Below are 20225 nucleotides of genomic sequence, written 5' to 3'. Positions count from 1 at the left end.
CACTTGAGGCAATACTGACCTTATGCCTTATCTAAGAAGAAAGATTAAGGAAAGGCAAACCTATGTTTCTAGCATTTGTAGACTTACAGAAAGCTTTTGACAATGTTGGCTGGAACACTCTCTTTCAAATTCTAAAGGTGGCAGAAGTAAAATACAGGGAGCGAAAGGCTATTTACAATTTGTACAGAAACCAGGTGGCCGTTATAAGAGTCGAGGGGCATGAAAGGAAAGCAGTGGTTGGGAAGGGAGTGAGACAGGGTTGTAGCCTCTCCCTGATGTTATTCAATCTGTATATTGAGCAAGCAGTGAAGGAAACGAAAGAAATATTCAGAGTAGGTAGTAAAATCCATGGAGAAGAAATAAAAACTTTGAGGTTTGCTGATGACATTGTAATTCTGTCAGAGACAGCAAAGGACTTGGAAGAGCAGTTGAACAGAATGGACAGTGTCTTGAAAGGAGGATATAAGAGGAACGTCAACAAAAGCAAAATGAGGATAATGGAATGTAGTCGAAAGGATAATGGAATGTAGTCGAATTAAGTTGGGTGATGCTGAGGGAATTAGATTAGGAAATGAGACACTTAAAGTAGCAAAGGAGTTTTGCTATTTGGGGAGCAAAATAACTGATGATGGTCGAAGTAGAGAGGATATAAAAAGCAGACTTGCAATGGCAAGGAAAGCGTTTCTGAAGAAGATAAATTTGTTAACATCGATTATAGATTTAAGTGTCAGGAAGTCATTCCTGAAAGTATTTGTGTGGAGTGTAGCCATGTATGGAAGTGAAACATGGACGATAAATAGTGTAGACAAGAAGACAATAGAAGCTTTCGAAATGTGGTGCTACAGAAGAATGCTGAAGATTAGATGGGTAGATCACACAACTATCGAGGAGGTATTGAATAGAATTGGGGAGAAGTGGAGTTTGTGGCACAACTTGACTAGAAGAAGGGATCGGTTGGTAGGACATGTTCTGTGGCATCAAGGGATCACCAATTTAGTATTGGAGGGTATTGTGGAGGGTAAAAATCATAGAGGGAGACCAAGAGATGAATACACTATGCAGATTCAGAAGGATGTAGGTTGCAGTAAGTACTGGGAGATGAAGAAGCTTGCACAGGATAGAGTAGCATGGAGAGCTGCATTAAACCAGTCTCAGGACTGAAGACCACAACAACAACAACAAACAACATCACAATTTACACAGCCTTCCAGACAGCTTCCTGTAAGGCTGCCTTGAAACTTTCTGTAGTCTGTTCATTGGTTACTGTGTTTTCCATGACATCACTTCATTGTAATCAGATGATTGTTTGGTATGGATAATTGTGCATCATGATGAGAGAGGCTATTCGCTACAGGATAAACATATGTTTTGCTGATTAAGTGTTTGTGTGTACATAAATGTTTCTATTAGTGTACTGCTTTCCTGATTAACTCTGGTGGGAAAATTAACAACAGAACACAAGTCTTAATGAAGTACCACTACCAAATCTTTCCTTTTACCTGAACCTTTCATTCAATTGATAAAATCTTCACAAAATGTCATTTGCTTTCTTTTGTCCCATAAGTGACATAATAATGACTCACATTTCTATAACAACATATGAAAATTTCCCTTTGGGGATCTTTATACTGTAACAATTATAAATGACTAATCCAGTAGTTGCAATTTGCAAGAACAGGATTCCAGTTGTTGATTACAGCAGAAACTACTGTTATTAATATAGTGGCACTTGAATTTGCTTCAGAAGTTTCTCTGTGAAGCCTTTACAAGTCCTTCACCTAGTCCCGATCTCTGCCCATGTGAGTTCCTTGTCATTTTAGCCCTGAAGAAAGATCTTCTTCGCTGGCAATTTGCATGCTTGTGTACAATCATGGTTATGTTGGCAACCACAAACATTTTTCCATGAAACCACTTACCTTCTTGTCTCACAGTGGGATAAATGCTTTAACAGTTATCACAGCTACATTGGAAATTAAAAAAAAAACTGAACTGAAACTTTCTTTTCCACCTGTCTCATTTTCATTTGACTGCCCCCATATTATTAGTAAATGTTTGAGCAGTGTGAAAACAAGACTCCCCATAAACCACACAATGGGTTTTTGTCTGAATTTTCATAACCAAATGAAGAGTGGGAAATGGACAAATGGGGTATCAAATTGACCAGTGTCATGTCTGGTTTTCCAAAAACATTTAATTGCTTGAAAGTAGTCTGAGTAATTAAGAAAAACTTAATTAGTGATTAGAGGGAAAATTGAAATGTTTCCCAAGCAGTTGCTGCTAGCTATATAAATGAAGTATCAAAAATTTTGTCTCTTCAAGGCCTAGCTATTTAGCACACAAAAATTGGAATTGGTGTGATGTTTAACTGTCAAAATGGCTTCCTTCAGTTCAGGTACTAAATGCAGGTCATTTCAAGAGCGGAAGGTGCTAGGAGAGCAAATGAGGGATCGAAAGATCATGCTTTCTGAACAGAAAAAATTTTGGAGAAAAAAAAAAGAATGGCGAAATGGTTTGTCTAAAAGTAAGAAATAAAATAGGTGAAAGAAACATTTGACACTTCCCTTGAGTGGTGCTCGAAATCTTGTACAGGAAATGAAGTGCCATTTGAGAATTAGAATTTCAGTTTTATGTTAGATTAGAATTTTAAAGAGTACTAGAGGATATTTGTCTGATGGAGTATGTACATGGGGGAGTATATACATGGTGCAGTCTGCTGATGTGTGGCCTTGACATATTTCTGTCATCTATATCCGAAAGTGTAAAAGAGTTCCGACAATTTTTTGTCTCAGAAATTTTTCAATAGAGAATCCTTCAAGTATCAGGAAAGGGAATACATACTCTTAAACAGCACATTATCTGCTGTGTATGATTTTGAGCATCATTCAATGGCACATCAAATGTTTCTCTTATCTGTTTGATTTCTTACTTGTAGACCAATCATTTCACAAAACATTTTTATTTTTTAATTTTTTTTACATACATTACTAGTCATAGTTTATCCACATTTTCCCTGCAGAAACAGCTGCTAATTTATAGTCTTCTATGTGTATTCTTCTAATATCTGATGCATAATGGTAAGGTTATTCAAACCAGTTTCTTTTGTGTGTGATACTTCATTTATCTTAACCTCTTTTAAAGCAGTCTGTATGACAGAATAATTAAACCTAAAAAAGGCTGAAATCACAGGAATACCTGCCCAGGTAGCCACACATGTTAACATGACTGCTCCAGGGATGGGAGGTATGCCAGCCCCCAGACAACGATTGGTCAGTGTAGTGGCCAGCCTCCATTGAGTTCAGGCAGTTTCCCAAATTCCACTAGGTGAATACCAGGTTTGTTCCCATGTTCTGCCTCAGATGCATGCTACTCAAACATTTAGAACACTTTCACACACAGAATTTACTTCATGTGCAGGCAGATTAGTTACACTGCTTCTGTCCTGAAAGATGAATAGGAGACTGATAAAATAGCTGTTTGGTCTCCTTAAACACTTTCTCAGTATCACAGGAATTCTACCATTGGTGACAGCCCCCTCCTCCGCCCCGTATTTTCAGCTACCAATTCAGCTTATCTATCTTTCCCCTTCCTGTTAAGGTGTACACCATGCTTGGATATCACCCTCTCCCAATAGCAGCAACTGATATGGCACTAATGTGAGCCCTACCCGAAGTCAGCAGCAACCCGGTTAGTTGCTTTGTTAACTCAACTAAGGCTTTGCTCAACCGTGGGTGGTCATGCTGCCACAGAACCCCAGCAAAGCCCCCCACATGTGTAATGTTGCTGCACTTATCTTCTCCAGATCACTCTTTATGCTATATTCTCTATTCTTTTCCATGGTGTTGCATGCTCCTCCAACACTCTTCAGCCAGATCCCTAATCAGTCCTTCAATATCCTTTATTACGTGGCTAAGGCTAGCAGTGACCTGGTCCTTGCCTTTTCTGCGCAACTAATTTGTGGCCAGTGTCTTAAATTCTTATTGATGGTTTACTGTGGCCTACTTTCTTTTACGTCTAAATGAGGCTCTTTCCCTTCAAAAGGCTATATCTATTCAGTAGCTCAACAGCAAGAGAACTATCCAAAATAATTCCTTCTTTCTCCCTTTCCTGTTAACTTTTTCTTACACCCCATTTTCTTTGCCAATAGGGTCAAATCTTCACCTCTTGTTCTGGGAGCTATCTTTTTATACGTAATGTACATACCCATGGAAGAGACTCACTGGGAATACATTTCTGTGTCACACTGCAATCACTCTATGAAACTGATTTACAGTTGTCACACCAGTCCCAAGTTACTAACTAACTAAGGCATCAGGCACATTTATCATCCATGGTTATACTATTATAAATAATTACACTGCTGTATCTGTTTTACATATCAATGTCCTATATCAATTGTCTTTATACTTGCGTATTAATGGTATATGTGTAAACAAATTATCCCTACTGGTCCTGACAAAACTGAATAATGGTACATAGGCTTTAAAAATCAAACCTCTGCTAATTTCAATTTATGAACACTGATTAAGTGGTTATTTAGCCTTCAAATGCAATGGAGATACAAATAATTAAATCCTCACATAATTTACCCCATGTTTATTAAACAAATTCAAACCTGAACATATGATATCCCTTCTTATATACTTTTCCTTTTTTATGAGTAATTTACTACCAACATGACACTTTAGTATTATGAACTGGAGCAGGGAGTAAAACACACATTTATTATGCAACATAAGTGAAATTAATTGTTAAAACTGGAATAACAGAATAACAACAGCAGTGCAAAATTACAGTGTCTCTTACTCAACAAACAATGCAATTAGGGAATCTACACTTATGAACATTTTTATCTCTACTAGTTTTGTGTCTTTCCATTTACTTATTTGTGACATAATTCCTGGGCTTTCTGTGCCGACGATAATCATGGACTTCTTTGCACCTCATATCCTGCACGGTAGCCAGACCATTTTGGTGGGGCCGCCATGTATCCTGTTGGTTGTAACCTCCCTGACCACACAGGGATCGCTCTGCTGATGCCTGCTCTGTTAACTCCCCACGTGTGCCAAGGAGCAGATTCCCATCACCCTGGGGCATCAGGACTATGCCAATGGCCATCCTGCCAAGTGGCCTTTGCTGCGGCTGGGTGGCGCCCATGGGGAGGCCCCCTAGTCGGAGTGGGTGGCAGCAGGGCAGCTGACATACTATGAAGTGTAGTGTATCTACTCTTGCTGGTGGTCAACCACCAGGTGTCTGTAACCATTCAAGGGCTCAATTTGATGCACGGAAGTATGACCCCAAATAGTTCCCCTCCGTGGCCACACCATGGGAGGAACGTCAGGTTAAGGATGGCAGCAAATCTTATTTGCCTTGGTACCTAGTATGTACGAGAGCCTATGAGGAATTCTTCATGTCAGTGAAGCCTCAGTTTTTTGTAGAGCATTTAGAGGACAAGTTTGGGGAGGTGGGTGGATTGTCCAAAATGCGGTCAGGATCGGTCTTGATAAAAACAGCATCCTCTGCTCAGTCATGGGCATTACTCGCTTGTGACAAGCTGGGGGATGTTTCTGTTACCATCACGCCCCCATAAGAGCTTAAACATGGTCCAGAGTATTACATTCCACAGTGACCTTCTTTTGCAGTCTGACGATGAGCTGCGCGCCAATTTAGAGCGGCAAGGTGTTCATTTCGTCCGGCGGGTTGATCGGGGTCTGAGGTGTAATCAGGTTGCCACTGGTGCCTTCATCTTGGCCTTCAAGGGTGACACATTACCCAAGAAGGTCAAGATGATGGTCTGCCGCTGTGATGTCAAGCCATATATCCGTCCCCCATTGCGGAGCTTCAAGTGCTGGAAGTTTGGACATATGTGTTCCCACTGTTCTTCCAGCATCACCTGTTGAGATTGTGGATGTCCTTCGCTTCCCAATGCTCCATGAGCCCCGCCTTCCATCTGTGTCAACTGCGGAGAGCATCATTCACCTTGCTTGCCATACTGCAGGATTTTATAGAAGTAGAGGAAAATCATGGAATACAAGACCCTGGACTGACTGACCTACACTGAGGCTAAGAGGAAATTTGAAAGGCTCCATCTGATGCGCATGACATCATCCTATGCTGCCGCTACAGCTACGGTCAAGCTCCATCTGTTCTGCCATTGACATTTGGCCATGAGGGCCGCAAGACTAAAACTGCCCCCTTGATGGTGGGGGGCACTTCCACCCCTGTTGCTCCTGCACCATGTGCTTCAGGAGCAACACCTCCCCCAACCATCGGGGACATCCATCTCCGCTTCTCAGCCTGAGAAGCATACATCTTCTTCAGCTCCCTCACTAGGAAGGGGTCCCTTGGGTCACTCCCTTCCCAGGTTCCTACCAGTGGCAAAGTGGACACTCTCAGTGGCTGAAGCATCCACAGGTAGCTGGTCATAGGACTTTATGGTCCTCCTCAGTCCCCGAGACTAAATCAGTGAAGCCCTCCCAGCCAGAAAAACCTAAGGAGCAGCGAGAGAAACCAAAAAAGAAAAAGACCCCAAGAACCAAGACATTGCGGTGGCACCCGCACCCCTGCTACCTACAAGCTCTGCATCTGAGGATGAAGTGGAGATTTTGGCGTCCGCTGAGGACAGACAAAATGGATGTTGATCGCAAAGGTCCTCAGTCTGTGGCAGCAGGTGACCCTGAGGCGTAAACTGCCTCATTGACTGTTCCATGCCTTGCCAGCCTCACGATCATGTCATCCTCCAGTGAAACTGTGGTGGTTTTTTCCAGTGCCTGGCTGAGTGGTGGTTTTTTTTTGCTGCCTGGCTGAGCTGTGGCAACTGTTAAGCTTTACACCTTCTTTCTGCATTGCTCTCTAGGAAACCTGGTTCCCGGCAGTGTGGACCCCTGCCCTTCACGGCTACAGGGGACATTACAAGAACCGTAGAGAACATAATTGAGTGTCAGCTGGAGTTTGCATTTATGTCCTGAACTCAGTATGCAGTGATCCTGTGTCCCTTCAAACTCCTCTTGAAGCTGTGGCTGTCAGGATACGGACGACGCAGGAAATAACTGTCTGCAATGTATATCTCCCTCCACATGGTGCGGTACCCCTGAACATATTGGCTGCACTGATTGATCAACTCCCTAAATCTTTCCTACTTTCGGGACGTTTTAACTCCCATAACCTTTTTGGGGTAGCACGATGCTTACTGGCTGCGGCAGAGATGTCGAAAATTTACCGTCCCTAACATTTCAGTGTGGCTCATGGTAGTTATTTGGCCATTGATTTATCACTTTGCATCCCAGGCCTTCTCTCATCTGTCCATGGGAGAGCCCACGATGACTTGTGTGGTAGTGGCCACTTCCCCATCTTCCTGTCTCTGCCCCAGTGTGATGCCCACAGACGCCTATCCAGATGGGCTTTAAACAAGGCAGACTGGGAATCTTTCAACTCTGCTGTCACCATTGACTCTCCCCCACACAGTAACATCAACGTGATGGTTGAGTGTGTCACCAGGACGATCATTTCTGCAGCAGAAATTGTGATCCCTGGTTCCTCATGGTGCCCCCGGTGAAAGACAGTACCTTGGTGGTCGCCAGAAGTTGATGAGGCCATTAAAGAGTATAGGCGGGCTCTACAGTGTCATAAGCGGCACCCTTCCCTGGAGCACCTTATGGCTTTTTAAATGGCTCCGTGCCCACTTTTGCCAGCTTATAAAAAGATGGAAACAGGAGTGCTAGGAGAGGTACATCTCAACCAATGCAATAGCCAAGTACTTCGCTGAGCACTATGCTCACGCCTCTGCGTCAGAGATTACCCCCCAGCCTTTCTCATCCTCAAACGGCGGATGGAAGGGAAGGTCTTCTCGTTCACTACATGCCACAGTGAACCCTATAATGCCCCATTTACAGAGTGGGAGCTCTTCAGCGCCCTTGCTCATTGCCCCGACACAGCTCCTGGACCAGATCAGATCCACAGTCAGATGATTAAACATCTCTCGTCTGACTACAAGTGACATCTTCTCATCATCTTCAACCAGATTTGGTGTGATGGCACCTTTCCATCGCAATGGTGGGAGAGCAGAATCATTCCAGTGCTCAAACCTGGCAAAAACCCGCTTGAAGTGGATAGCTATCAGCCAATCAGCCTCCACAACATTCTTTGTAAGCTGTTAGAATGTATGGTAAGTCGGCAGTTGTGTTGGCTCCTGGAGTCATGTGGCCTACTGGCTCCATGCCAGGACAAATTTCCACCAGGGTCGCTCTGCCACTCATAATCTTGTGTCCATCGGGTCTGCCATCTGAACAGACTTTTCCAGGTGCCAACACCTGGTTTCTGCCTTTTTTTGATCTACGGAAAGCGTTTGACACAACCTGGCAGCATCATATCCTTGCCACTTCGTATGAGTGGGGTCTCTGGGGACCACTCGTGATTTTTATCCAAATCTTCCTGTCACTCCGTACTTTCCGTGTCCGAGTGGGTGCTTCTCATAATTCCCTCCACATCCAGGAGAATGGAGTTCCGCAAGGCTCTGTATTGAGAGTCTCTCTATTTTTAGTGGCTGTTAACTGTCTAGCAGCAGCTCTCGGGCCGTCGGTCTCACCTTCTCTGTATGCAGACGACTTCTGCATTTCGTACTGCTGCTCTAGTACTGGTTTTGCTGAGCGGCACTTACAGGGAACCATCCACGAGGTGCAGTCATGGGCTCTAGCCCACGGCTTCCAGTTTTCAGCTGCAAAGTCATGTGTCATGCACTTCTGTCGGTGTCGTACCATTCATCCGGAACCAGCACTTTACCTTAATGACACTCCACTCACTGTAGTGGAGACATATTGATTCTTAGGACTGGTTTTCGACGCTCGATTGACTGGCCTTCCTCGTCTTCATCAACTTAAGCGGAAGTGCTGGCAGCACCTCGATGCCCTCCGCTGCCTGAGCAACACCAACTGGGGTGCAGATTGCTCCACACTGCTGCAGCTCTACAGAGCCCTTGTTCAATCCCGCCTTGACTATGGGAGTGTGATTTATGGTTCAGTGGCGCCCTCAGCGTTGCATTTACTCAACTCAGTGCACCACTGCGGAGTTCAACTAGCGACAGGAGCTTTTAGGACGAGTCTGGTGACCAGCGTACTGGTGGAGGCTGGAGTCCCTCCAGTGAAGATCAGACGTGCACAACTGCTCACCAGTTACATTGCACACATTCGTAGCTCTCCTGCACATCCTCATTACCGTCTCCTTTTCCCAACCACGGCCCTTCATCTCCCGCATCGGTGGCCCGATTCAGGGCTTACTATTGTGGTTCACATCCGATCTCTTCTGTCTGAAGTGGAGTCCTTGCCTTTACCACCTATACTTGAGGTCCATTCACCTACACCTACATGGTAAAACCAAAAAACTTGTTAAGGTGGGTTCTGTTTAACAAGATGAAGTTATGTAATATGTTCCATGTAGAACATTGCTCCTTTCTAGATGCCTAGTTTTCTTATTCATTGTGTAGGGAAGCAGCCTACTCACGTCTTATAAAATTCACATCAGTCTTTCCATTGTGTGCCAGCCAGTCCGCTGTAACTAGCTCTTACGTCATAAATGTTGCTCAATAACTTTAACCATTTTCGAAATTTGGATGTTTTTCTGTAAAAAACATTGGTGCAACAGAAAAGAGCTAGAAACTTAAAAATTTATATTTAGATTCCTTTTGCATAATAATTTAGTAGAAACAGTATTCTAGATCTCACAAATTAAAATTTTAGTTGAAATTCATGATTTTCTGGTTTTTATCTTATAAATTAAGGAAGCAAGATAGATTAAGTAGGCGAATAAATAAAGCTAGGTTGTTTTAATTTAAGTAGAAGGGAGATCCGCTATAATCATAAAAATGTGAGAAGTTTCAACAGAATAACTATAAAACTATAGCTATAGCGTATCTCCAAAGAGCAAGTTCAGAGCTCGTCTACTGCGTGTAGTGTAATTAAATTAATTCTCTTGCCCAAAATATTTGACTTAGCCATGTCAGACTTTTATTATGATTACTTACTTGTGTGCTGATTGCACAATTAAATTGAAAGCTTCATCGGCCATCAGCAAAGGAAGCAATGGTTTATTCGATAACTTAAAGTGGTGCATTACTAGCCCAGTGGCTAGTCGGGAGAACAGATTTGATCAGGTGTTCCCTTAGCCGTCCGCACCGCGGCTTTATATGTAAGAACGCTGCGCGAGAAAGAGGAAGGCCCCAGTTCTCTCCAGACTCTGATTAGTGCACCACCTGTGCCGGGAGTCACGTCGCGTCGCGTCAGTATCGTTGCTATAAACAGCCTCGGATGCCGTAATAAGTTACTCGGGGTACGCATAACCATGAAATCATTTTCGAGTGAAGTGTTAATTCTGGGATGACTTTAATGATCTATCTCCAGTTTGCGTATGTCGTATTTTCACGTGCCACCGCAGGACAGACATTCTACCATTATTTAGCGTGGCGTTTGATGAACATTATCATCAAATTATGGCGAGCATTAACTTAAACATTTAATTTGAACAGTTATAGTTGCATCAGCGCATTAGACTCTGAACTGCTCTGGTAGTTGGATTGTGTGGATTCTTTTTGGTCTGTGACTTTCAGAATATAGTGAACATTTTAGAGAGAATGGTTTTTGATTATGAATCCCAGACAATCTCCTAATTCCTCAGAGCTATAAGCTGTAGCTATAAATGTATTTCTCAGATGAAGTGGGCACCAGGAATTCTAATTACAGGCTTCACATTTTGCTAATCACTTTCTGGTTGCCAATATTGTAGTTAGAGAGCCAGTGTTGAGAACGGCAAACAACAGCATTAAATAAATAAAAGGAACATTAACAATTATTCCACCCACCGCCCCACAATTGATACAAATTTTATAACAAAAACAATTATTGACAAAATTATTTAATTGGATAGATAAAAAAATCTACTCACCAAGCGGTGGTAGAACACACACATAAAAGATGGTTGTAATTGGCAAGCTTGAATGAGAAGGAAAGACTCCTTCTCATCGTACAGTAAGTCCCCTCTGACCTGTGGTTCTGGGTGACATTCCTAGACCTCTCCAGTCCTTTTCCTTCACCCCTTTTCCATCCCCTTCAATCCTTCTGCCTGAACAAATAGCCACTGGCTCTGAAAGCTTGCCAATTACAGCCATCTTTTATGTGTGTGTTCTGCCACTGCTTGCAGAGTAGATTTCTTATCTACCCAATTAAATAATTTGGTACAAATTTTGTATGACAATAAGAGCTTATGTGTAAGGTCTCACAAAATATTTTAATGTATCAGTGAAAGTAATCTATGTTTGTAAACATAATATGGGCAGATAAAAAGGTCTATTCATCAAGCGGTGGCAGTAGAGAACAAGATGTTACAGAAAAGTCACCCAGAACTCGGGATCTGGGAAGACTAGTAGGTGCTTAACAGGCGCCCTTCTCATCCTGTCAAGTACATCTCCCCTGACTGAGGGCTCTGGATGACTTTTTCTTAACACTCCGCTGTTCCTTTTCCTTCATATCTCTTTGTTCTTCAGCACTTAGGTAGAGTAGTGGACTTTCTATTTTTTCATGGCATTTTGCAGGCTCAGCTTAATGACTGTGTAACAGCAATTGCTAAATAGTGTTAAGACTGTATGAAAATTTGTTTGAAATGTGGTTTAGGTTTTTTCATCTTTTCGCATGTAGTAGATATTAATTTTATTCAAGAGTTGATTCCCATATTGAAAAACTGGCTTTATTTTCATTCTTGCCACACTGTTGTCATTTGCGTTTATTTTGGTTTTGCTATCATAGGTAATTAATGATCTGAAGTGTCTTGTATGTATGTACAAAACAAATTTTAATGTATTATAATAAAAATTGTGCATTTTCTTGAAACTGCAGCTACAAGAGAGGGACGCATGCCTTGAGAGGATGGCTCAAGACATGCAAAACATGCGAGAAGTAGCAAAGAAAATCATTGGTGCAGATGATGTGAATTTTCAGCAGGACTCAGTTAAATCAGTCAGTGCTGAAGCTGATGACAGCTACTTCCAGACATATGCACACTTTGATATTCATCATCAAATGCTCAGTGTAAGTTATAAGGAAATAGGAGTTCATATTTTTGTATTGAGACTGTACAAAAGATTTCTCAGTCGTAATCCATACAATAAAGTTTTCATTTCCCTTGTTGAGGTAACTGGAAAAATTCTGGGTTTCCACCAAAAATGTCCCAACACACTTGTCCCTGCCTCATCCATGCAGTTTCCACTTTGAATCATATTTCACATTAACACTGTCATTATCTGGTTTATCTGAGTCAGTAGATGTTGGACAATTTTAACAACATTCAGATTAAAGCTATTATTTTATTAACAGATTTTGGTGAATTATGTTTCTATAAATAAGTTTATATCAACACCAGAATTATTCAGTTTGTGATCTAGTCGTGAAGTGGTTTCAGCATTACCACATCATTCTTTTTAACACATTATTGTAGAGTCATATCTCATTTCGTTTGCCATTATAGCTGCAACTAGACCTTGAGACATCAATCTCCGTGATTGGTTCCAAGTAACCATCTGTCACCTGCTTGAATAGATCTGAACTAAACTAAAATCTGTCCTTTATTTAACAGGACAGTTGACCAACAGTTTCAAGACAATTGCTGATGATGAAGTTGGAAATTGACTGTGGTGACTGTAAATGTTTATAGATATTGACTTTCAGCTATAATCACGATCTTCCCGCATTTCATAAAGTTTTAAGTTTGTGTTCATTACCTATGTGTCTTTTTTTAAATTGTGGTTGTAATGGCTTCTTCATTGATCATGAGCAATTTTTTCAGCTGTCTGTTGATGGACACAAATGGTTGTCACGTGCACCCAAGAAATAACTTTCACAGTTAAATGATCTGTACTGATATTCACCATTGCTTCTGGCCTCTTGTGAGAAACTGCTTTCATTCATTTCATCTTCTGGAAAGGTTAATGTGATTTGCAGCACCACAGTGGTAATAAAGTTTGAGAATGATAATAAATTTTTCTCTTTTTCTTTCAATTTGTTTTTCTCCTGGTCTGATGAGGATTGTTGATGACAGTGTTGTGCATTCAGATGGGCAAATTTGTATGGAGCCATCATATTCACTGTCACTCATCTCCGTTTTATTCTTAGATAAAGATCTTGACAGTTTCGTAACTGGACAAACCTCAGCATATCGCACTAACAAAACTCATGGTGTTAAGCATATTCTTGGTTCGTCTAGGAATGCAATCAGCAACTAAGACAACAGACTAGGAATAAACTTCTAAAATTTTTAATGCTGGAATGCCCCTCTTCAACTATAGACGCGCCCCCCCACCCCCCCCCCCTCCCCGCCCCCACAAAAAAAAAATAAATTATATATATATAAACACAAACATACACACAAAATTCAAGCTTTCGCAACAAACTGTTGCCTCATCGGGAGAGGCAACAGTTTGTTGCGAAAGCTTGAATTTTGTGTGTATGTATGTTTGTGTTTGTTTGTGTGTGTATCGACCTGCCAGCGCTTTTGTTCGGTAAGTCACCTCATCTTTGTTTTTATATATAATTTTTCCCACGTGGAATGTTTCCTTCCATTTTTTTATATATATATATGGTCACTCCCAGCCATAAAAATCACTTATTGTACTTTTTGTTCACAAAACATCAGGTGCTACTGTCTGTTCCCACAGCAGTGTCAGTTTGCTCCGTATTTCTGCTTGATCCATATCAGCACAAGTTAGTAGTCTTTGTGATAATGTACTACCTAAACCAACATACAGAAATTTGCACCAGATCAAGACTCAAACCTGAGTTTACCACTTACCATGAGTGGTTGCCTTATGACTTAGGCTGTCCGAGCATGCTCCTCTGACCCACCCAAACTTCCATATGACACAGAGCTATGTATTTCTTTTCACAGATTAATGTTGATATAGAATAGTTACATTGAAGTTTAATACACCTGTACTATTTTAAATCTCTGTGCCGAGTTGTTCCAGTGAGTTAAAAAAAAGGAAACCCCTGGAAGATACTGGGGTGCTGTTCCAGCTGAAATTAAGTCCTGGCTAAGACCATCGAGACTGCTGAGGGAAATAGTAGCCAGTCCACAGTTTCCATTTGTTTGGCAATTTCCATACAGCTTAACAGCACACGAACATTATTCTCTAGGAGCAAAGTGTTCTAATAAATATTTTTAGAATCTAAGTAACACAGGCGTCCTGTGGAGTACACGTTTATAACTTGCTAATTGTAGAACAAAGTCCTAAGCAGATGTTTGTTGGATGCATTATTAGAGAGAGGCTGGTACGCCTTAGTGAGGGGATTGGCAGTGGAGAAAAAAGGATAATGGAGGAGAGGGAAGGTGTGTGTGTGTGTGTGTGTGTGTGTGTGTGTGTGTGTTTGTTTGTTTGTTTGTTTGTTTGTGTGTTTTCACTTGAAAAAGGTAAACTACACATTATTACAGCATGCCAAGTAACGTATATTGAATGCTGCAATACACTTCAAAGTGACAGATATATGACCGTTATTTTTCAATATACTAACCAGTTCTTTGTAAACAGCAGTTGGAATGTTCTACCAATCATTTAGTTTGTAAGCGGCATAAATTAACTCCTTAGTAACTGAGCCATTAGAGAACCGCTATGTGAATGTCCTCAACTTTGAAAAAGCTGTGATTGCTGCAAATGCGTTCCTTGATTGCCTGGACATTGTTGTCTGTTATTTATGCCAATATTGGTGGTGTTCTTTCCTGATCAGTATCACCTGTGTCTGCAAAGCCTCATTCGTATTGTTGGCATCATTTCACTGCGACTTGACTTGACATTGCATTTGGTCTGTCTTGAATCTGTGTGCTGTTTAGACATTTTCTCTGAGACTCATGCTGTCGCTCTTACTTCAGCTTTATTTCCATTTGCTGCACAATTTCACTCCTACACTGTGATGCATCTATTATCTGTATTGCAGCAGAACTGTGTCTGGAGCAAACACAGAATAAGTACTATCTTCAGAGAAGAATAATACTAGGTGGGGAAAAAGGTTTAACTTATAGTATATGTAGAACATCATTAAAACTCCTTTTCCCTGGAATCACCAACACTGGTCTTGTTTTATGTTATGGACCTTTGAAAGAACAGCATTATTGGAACATCATAGAAGCGACCCATCTGCTTTCACTTTTTATCTAGACGTTAATGAATTTTGTAAATTTTGAATGTATCTTGCTGCTGATGCTTTGCAGTTTAAGAATATGTCTAGCTATCCAGATTTAGGTTCTGTGTGGTTTCTCTAACATTTTGTGAGGGTTTCTTCTCATATTGTAGCTCATGCTGCATCGCTGATGTCAGTTAGTTAATTATTCATTCACAGATCATTTACACAATATTTACATGTTTTTGTAATGTAAAGGGATATACTATTTAAAAGTAAACCATTTCATATGTACAGCCATATTATTACAGAAGGATTAACTGAGAAAAAATTAGTGTGTTCAGTGCTTTTTTGTATATTCATATTTATAAACAAGTTAACCAGTCGTTCCCAGAAAAATACTAGAATACTGGGACAATATTTACTCATGTGGCTTCACTGCACTTGGCAAGTACATGTGTGTGCACAACCCCCCTCACACACACACACACACACACACACACACACACACACACACACACACTATAGGGTGACATCAGAACAATGAGAATACTGCTTTATGTTCTTTGTGTTTTCCCATCTGTTTTCTTGAAAAACTGAGTTGACATCTTTCCATATCTGCAATCACAGATTTTTAGCATAAAACACACTATATTTTGGCTGCATATTATTTTCTGTTCATTGATCTTAATTTTTTACCTTACTAAGTGTTCCAAATAATCCTCTAGTGTGTAGAATGTGTTATTTAAAATATGGAAGTATCAAGAAGAACAGGGACTATGGGAGAGGAATGAAAAGAGAGATCAGGAAGGAGGAGATAAGGATGGATATCCAGTTCCCATACACATCTAACAGTTGCGAAGCATTGGCGGGTTCCCTAGTATGGTATAAACTTGCTTTAACCCTCGCATTACCAAGCGCGGTATTCTGACTACCCCAGGTTGATTTTTTTTTTCCCTATAGTAGTGTTATCTGAAGGGTCACATGCCTTGAATTCACACTCACGACTGTCTAATTTTTTTGGCTTTATCATTGTTCTTCAAGTCATTTATTGGTGGTATTGTGAGACTACCCCACTTGGTAGGAAACGTTTTATTTTCTTATTTCTAGAAAAAGAAGATTTTGGGAAATATATCTGTCATTCATCTTTTTTGTTGAGTTTTGCCATAGATCCAATGTTTGTTATTGTTGCCGGTTACTATTGTTGAGTTGAATTTGACATTTACTGTTGAGCTGACATTACACGAGTCAGTATTTCATCGCAAGTAAGGATATACAAAGGACTTTCTAGCGAAGAGATCGCGCGCAGAAATTCTGATGTCAGTGATGATGAAAATGAATGGGACATTGATAATGAACTGAACGAATGTATGGAACCTCTTGACAAAGACCGTATCATAGCATCAGATGAAGCTGATGATGAAATATCAGAAGACACTACACATTCACGTGAACAAGTAGAAGAAGAAGAAGAAGAGGAAGATGAAGACGAAGACGAAGATACTGGAGATTTGTTTGTTTCTAGAAGTGGACTGCAATTTCCTAGTGAACCACTAAAAGGTGGGAGGCGTCGACGTTGCAACATTTTGAACGTAACACCTGGCCCAGTGAATGATGGAAAAACAATCAAAACAATAACAGACTCATTTTTATTATTTATCTCACTGGAAATCGTGAGCATTATTGTAGAAGAAGCAAACAGCGTAGTCAAACGAGTAATTTCTATGTGGAATGCAGCTCATTCTTCGAACAAAACGACATGAAGAGAGATAAATGCAACTGAAGTGTACGCTGTATTAGCAACTGCAGTAGGAGCTGGTCGAACTCATGGACATCACACAAGTGCTTTTGATCTGTGGGGAGGTAATGTTGCCTTTCGGCAACCATTCGTTTCTGCTGCCATGTCAAGAAACCGATTTTTGTCTGTACTGATATCTTGCGATTTGACAACAGAGAGAGAAGAGCACAGAGAATTGAAGAAACCGAGGACAAGGTACAAGCCATCAGGGTAGTGTTCGACAAATTTCAATCTAATTTGTGCAAGAACTTCTATCCTTATGAATAGGTGACTATTGATGAACAATTAGCAACTTCCCGAGGAAACTGCCCTTTTAGGGTTTATATGAAGAGCAAGCCTGACAAGTATGGCATTAAAATTTGGGTTTGTGCTGATGTGAAGACATCTTACTTATTACGGATCCAAATTTACACAGGAATGGTAGACAATACTCGAGAAGTGAATCAAGGACAGAGAGTTGTTTTGGATCTGATGGAACCATGTCTGAATAACGGTCATGGTGTAACAACTGATAATTTTTTCACCAGTTTTCCATTTGCTGCTGAACTACTGAAACGAAACACAATATTGGTTGGTACCTTGCATTCCAATATGAAAGAGGTTCTGAAGGAATTCTTGCCAAACAGAAAGAGATAAGTTCACTCTTCAATGTTTGGTTTCACAAATGACTTGACCCTAGTTTCCTATGTTCCAAAGAAGAGAAAGGCAGTAATACTACTCTCTACTCAGCATAATGAGAGACAAGTGAGTGGTGAAGAAAGTGAACACAAACCCGAAATCATACTGCACTACAACAAAACTAAAGATGTTGTAGATAATGGGGACAAAATGACAAGAGAATACAGTTGTGTTAGTGGAATGAGGCGGTGGCCACTAAGAATCATCATGGAAATGATAGATATTGCAGCACTGAATGCATATATTCTGTACATGCAAAGATTTCCTGAATGGCAGAAGAATAACCAAAGCTGACGTAAATTCTTCACGACTGAAGTGGTATTTGGACTCAGCAAAGGCAACATGGAAGAAAGAGCCAAAAATATCAACGGTCTTCATAAAGATGTCAAGATGCAGTGAAAGCTTGTGATATTGCAATTCCTACAGCAGTGATCCAGACCCAGTGTTCCAAGTTACCAACACCACAGCGATGTCAAGATTGCAAGCAAAACGAAGATCGGAAAACAAAATTCTGTTGTGTAACGTGCAGGAAACCTGTTTGTAATATACACAGAGAAGAAACTGTTACTGTGAAGTGCGTACAGTGCAGAAATGTACTTGACTGAAAAGTTGAAAAAATTATTGTGGTATTTTACCGCAGTGACTGTTGAGGTACATAGATAATTAATTTTCTGTTTTTTGAGTACTGAATTTAGTGAAAGATATAAAAATATTTTTGTACTTTGTATCTGTCATCTGATTAAATACTTCTAATAACCTGAAAAGCTGTTTTTCAATACTAAATAAACCCATTCAATGGAAATAATGAAATCACAAATATTACAATAAAACACAAAACTCTTTTGGGGTAGTCCAAATACCTCGCTTGGTAAAATAGAGGTGCGAAAAATCTTGGTAACGGGAGGGTTAATGTTCCCAGAATTAATGTTTTCCTGCTATTTACGATACTTTTTATTAGTCGCTTCAAATTTTCTATGTATAGAATAATAATTTACACCCAATTTTGCGTTGTGATAATTATTAATTTCATGCCATTTACGTGTAATGAAATAGTGTTAATGTACAGAAACAGAAGAAAACTGTACTTGAGATATAATGATGCTTGCAAAGGTTAAATTTCAATTTGTCTTCATATATATTATACAGTAAACTTTCATGAGTTGTTGACTCCTAATACTGCCAACCTAACAGTAACTTTACTGTGTATGGTGGCTATGTTGTTCATAATTGCCTTATCGAGTGAGGTTTTGGGTTGGGCTAAAAATTAAGTATTCTTCAGAAGGGGTGGAAAGTTGGCAACAATAAACAAGAGCTGTATAATACCCCTTTTGAATAACTTAGAAACCACTCTCAAACCGTCTTGCGAAAGAAGTATTTTCTGCCTGGGAATGGTTGGCATGTTAATTTGTTCTTTTCTTGAAAAGAAAAAAGTCATTAAGTTAGATGTGCAGGGAGATGTTGGCAAGTGGTATATGATGTACGGTTTTCATGGAATATGTTGTGATTTCTTCAATGGTGGTTGAGCTCAGAACTTAAAGCAAAGCCTAAACAATTTAAACATAAGCATAATTGCCAAGCTTGGTGCTTCTTGAGGGGTACATCCCAATATCTGTAGTGTTGGTCAGGGTGAGATCTGACACAACAGGTAAAATCTAACTCAACATTCTGCTCTCTATTGCGTCCAGCAGAATGACATTTCATTATGCTACCATGTATCTACATACATTTAACATCATGAAGATGTTTTTAGAACGTAATTGTAATTGGATCTGGTATCAGATGTAATTAGTCAACATCACCTGTAGCCAACTGTTATCCTGTATTTCACATATTTTTCTTAAAAATTTGTTTGAAACGTGCAGTGTTTTATGGCTTGAAGTTAGGTATACAGGGTGCACCTGAAAAGTTCAGTGAATGTCCCTATGTAGTAAAAACTGCACTGGTTAGGATGAGGCACCTATGCATATGCCTATGGATTGAGAGACATGTCACCAAGTGCTCCCTATCATGCAAATCACCAAAATCAAGCAGTGTTGCACACTATGACCAAGCTAATGGAGTCAGTGTGAGAACTCAGGTCAACGCAAAATGGAGCAACATGTTATCATGAAGTTTTGATTCAAATCATGGGAAATCACAACATTGACTCATCGAATGTTAGTACAAGTGTATGGTGTTGATGCAGCGAGAGGAGGAAAAAAAAAGGTGTGTTTGAGTGACTTAAATGCTTTAGAGATGAAAAGGAACACGTTGAGGATGAGGTGCATTGGGGTTCACCATCAACAGTTCAGACAACATGCAATGAGTGCGGTGGATGCTTGTGGGTGACCCTTGGCTGTCTGTGAAAATAATAGCAGAAAAGTTGAAGATAAGCCCTATTGTTCGTGAGAATTTGAAAAGTTGAAAGATTTTTGCCCATTTTGTGCTGCACATGCTGATGAGCGAGCAATCGCAAACTTGGATGGAAATGTGTGGAGTGTTCATTGACGTGTCTGACTAGAATCTGCAGTTTTAGGAAAAAGTCATTACAGGAGATGAGACCTAATACTACTAATACAATGCGGATACTAAACAACTGTTAATGGTATGGTGTTCATCATCTT

General features: G+C 40.4%; 1 protein-coding gene across 1 annotated transcript in view; it reads left to right on the top strand.

Moving 5' to 3' along the window:
- Positions 1-20225, top strand: part of LOC124621970 (protein arginine N-methyltransferase 1) — a 99859-nt gene that overhangs the window by 63316 nt on the left and 16318 nt on the right. The window contains exon 4 of the mRNA XM_047147504.1: positions 11877-12068. Within this exon, the coding sequence (XP_047003460.1) occupies positions 11877-12068 (192 nt within the window). The remainder of the gene's footprint in view (positions 1-11876; positions 12069-20225) is intronic.

The sequence above is a fragment of the Schistocerca americana genome, chromosome 7 (genome assembly GCF_021461395.2).
Source record: "Schistocerca americana isolate TAMUIC-IGC-003095 chromosome 7, iqSchAmer2.1, whole genome shotgun sequence".
Lineage (NCBI taxonomy): Eukaryota > Metazoa > Arthropoda > Insecta > Orthoptera > Acrididae > Schistocerca > Schistocerca americana.
Note: the sequence above shows the minus strand (reverse complement) of the source record. Positions and strands in the feature narration are given on the sequence as shown.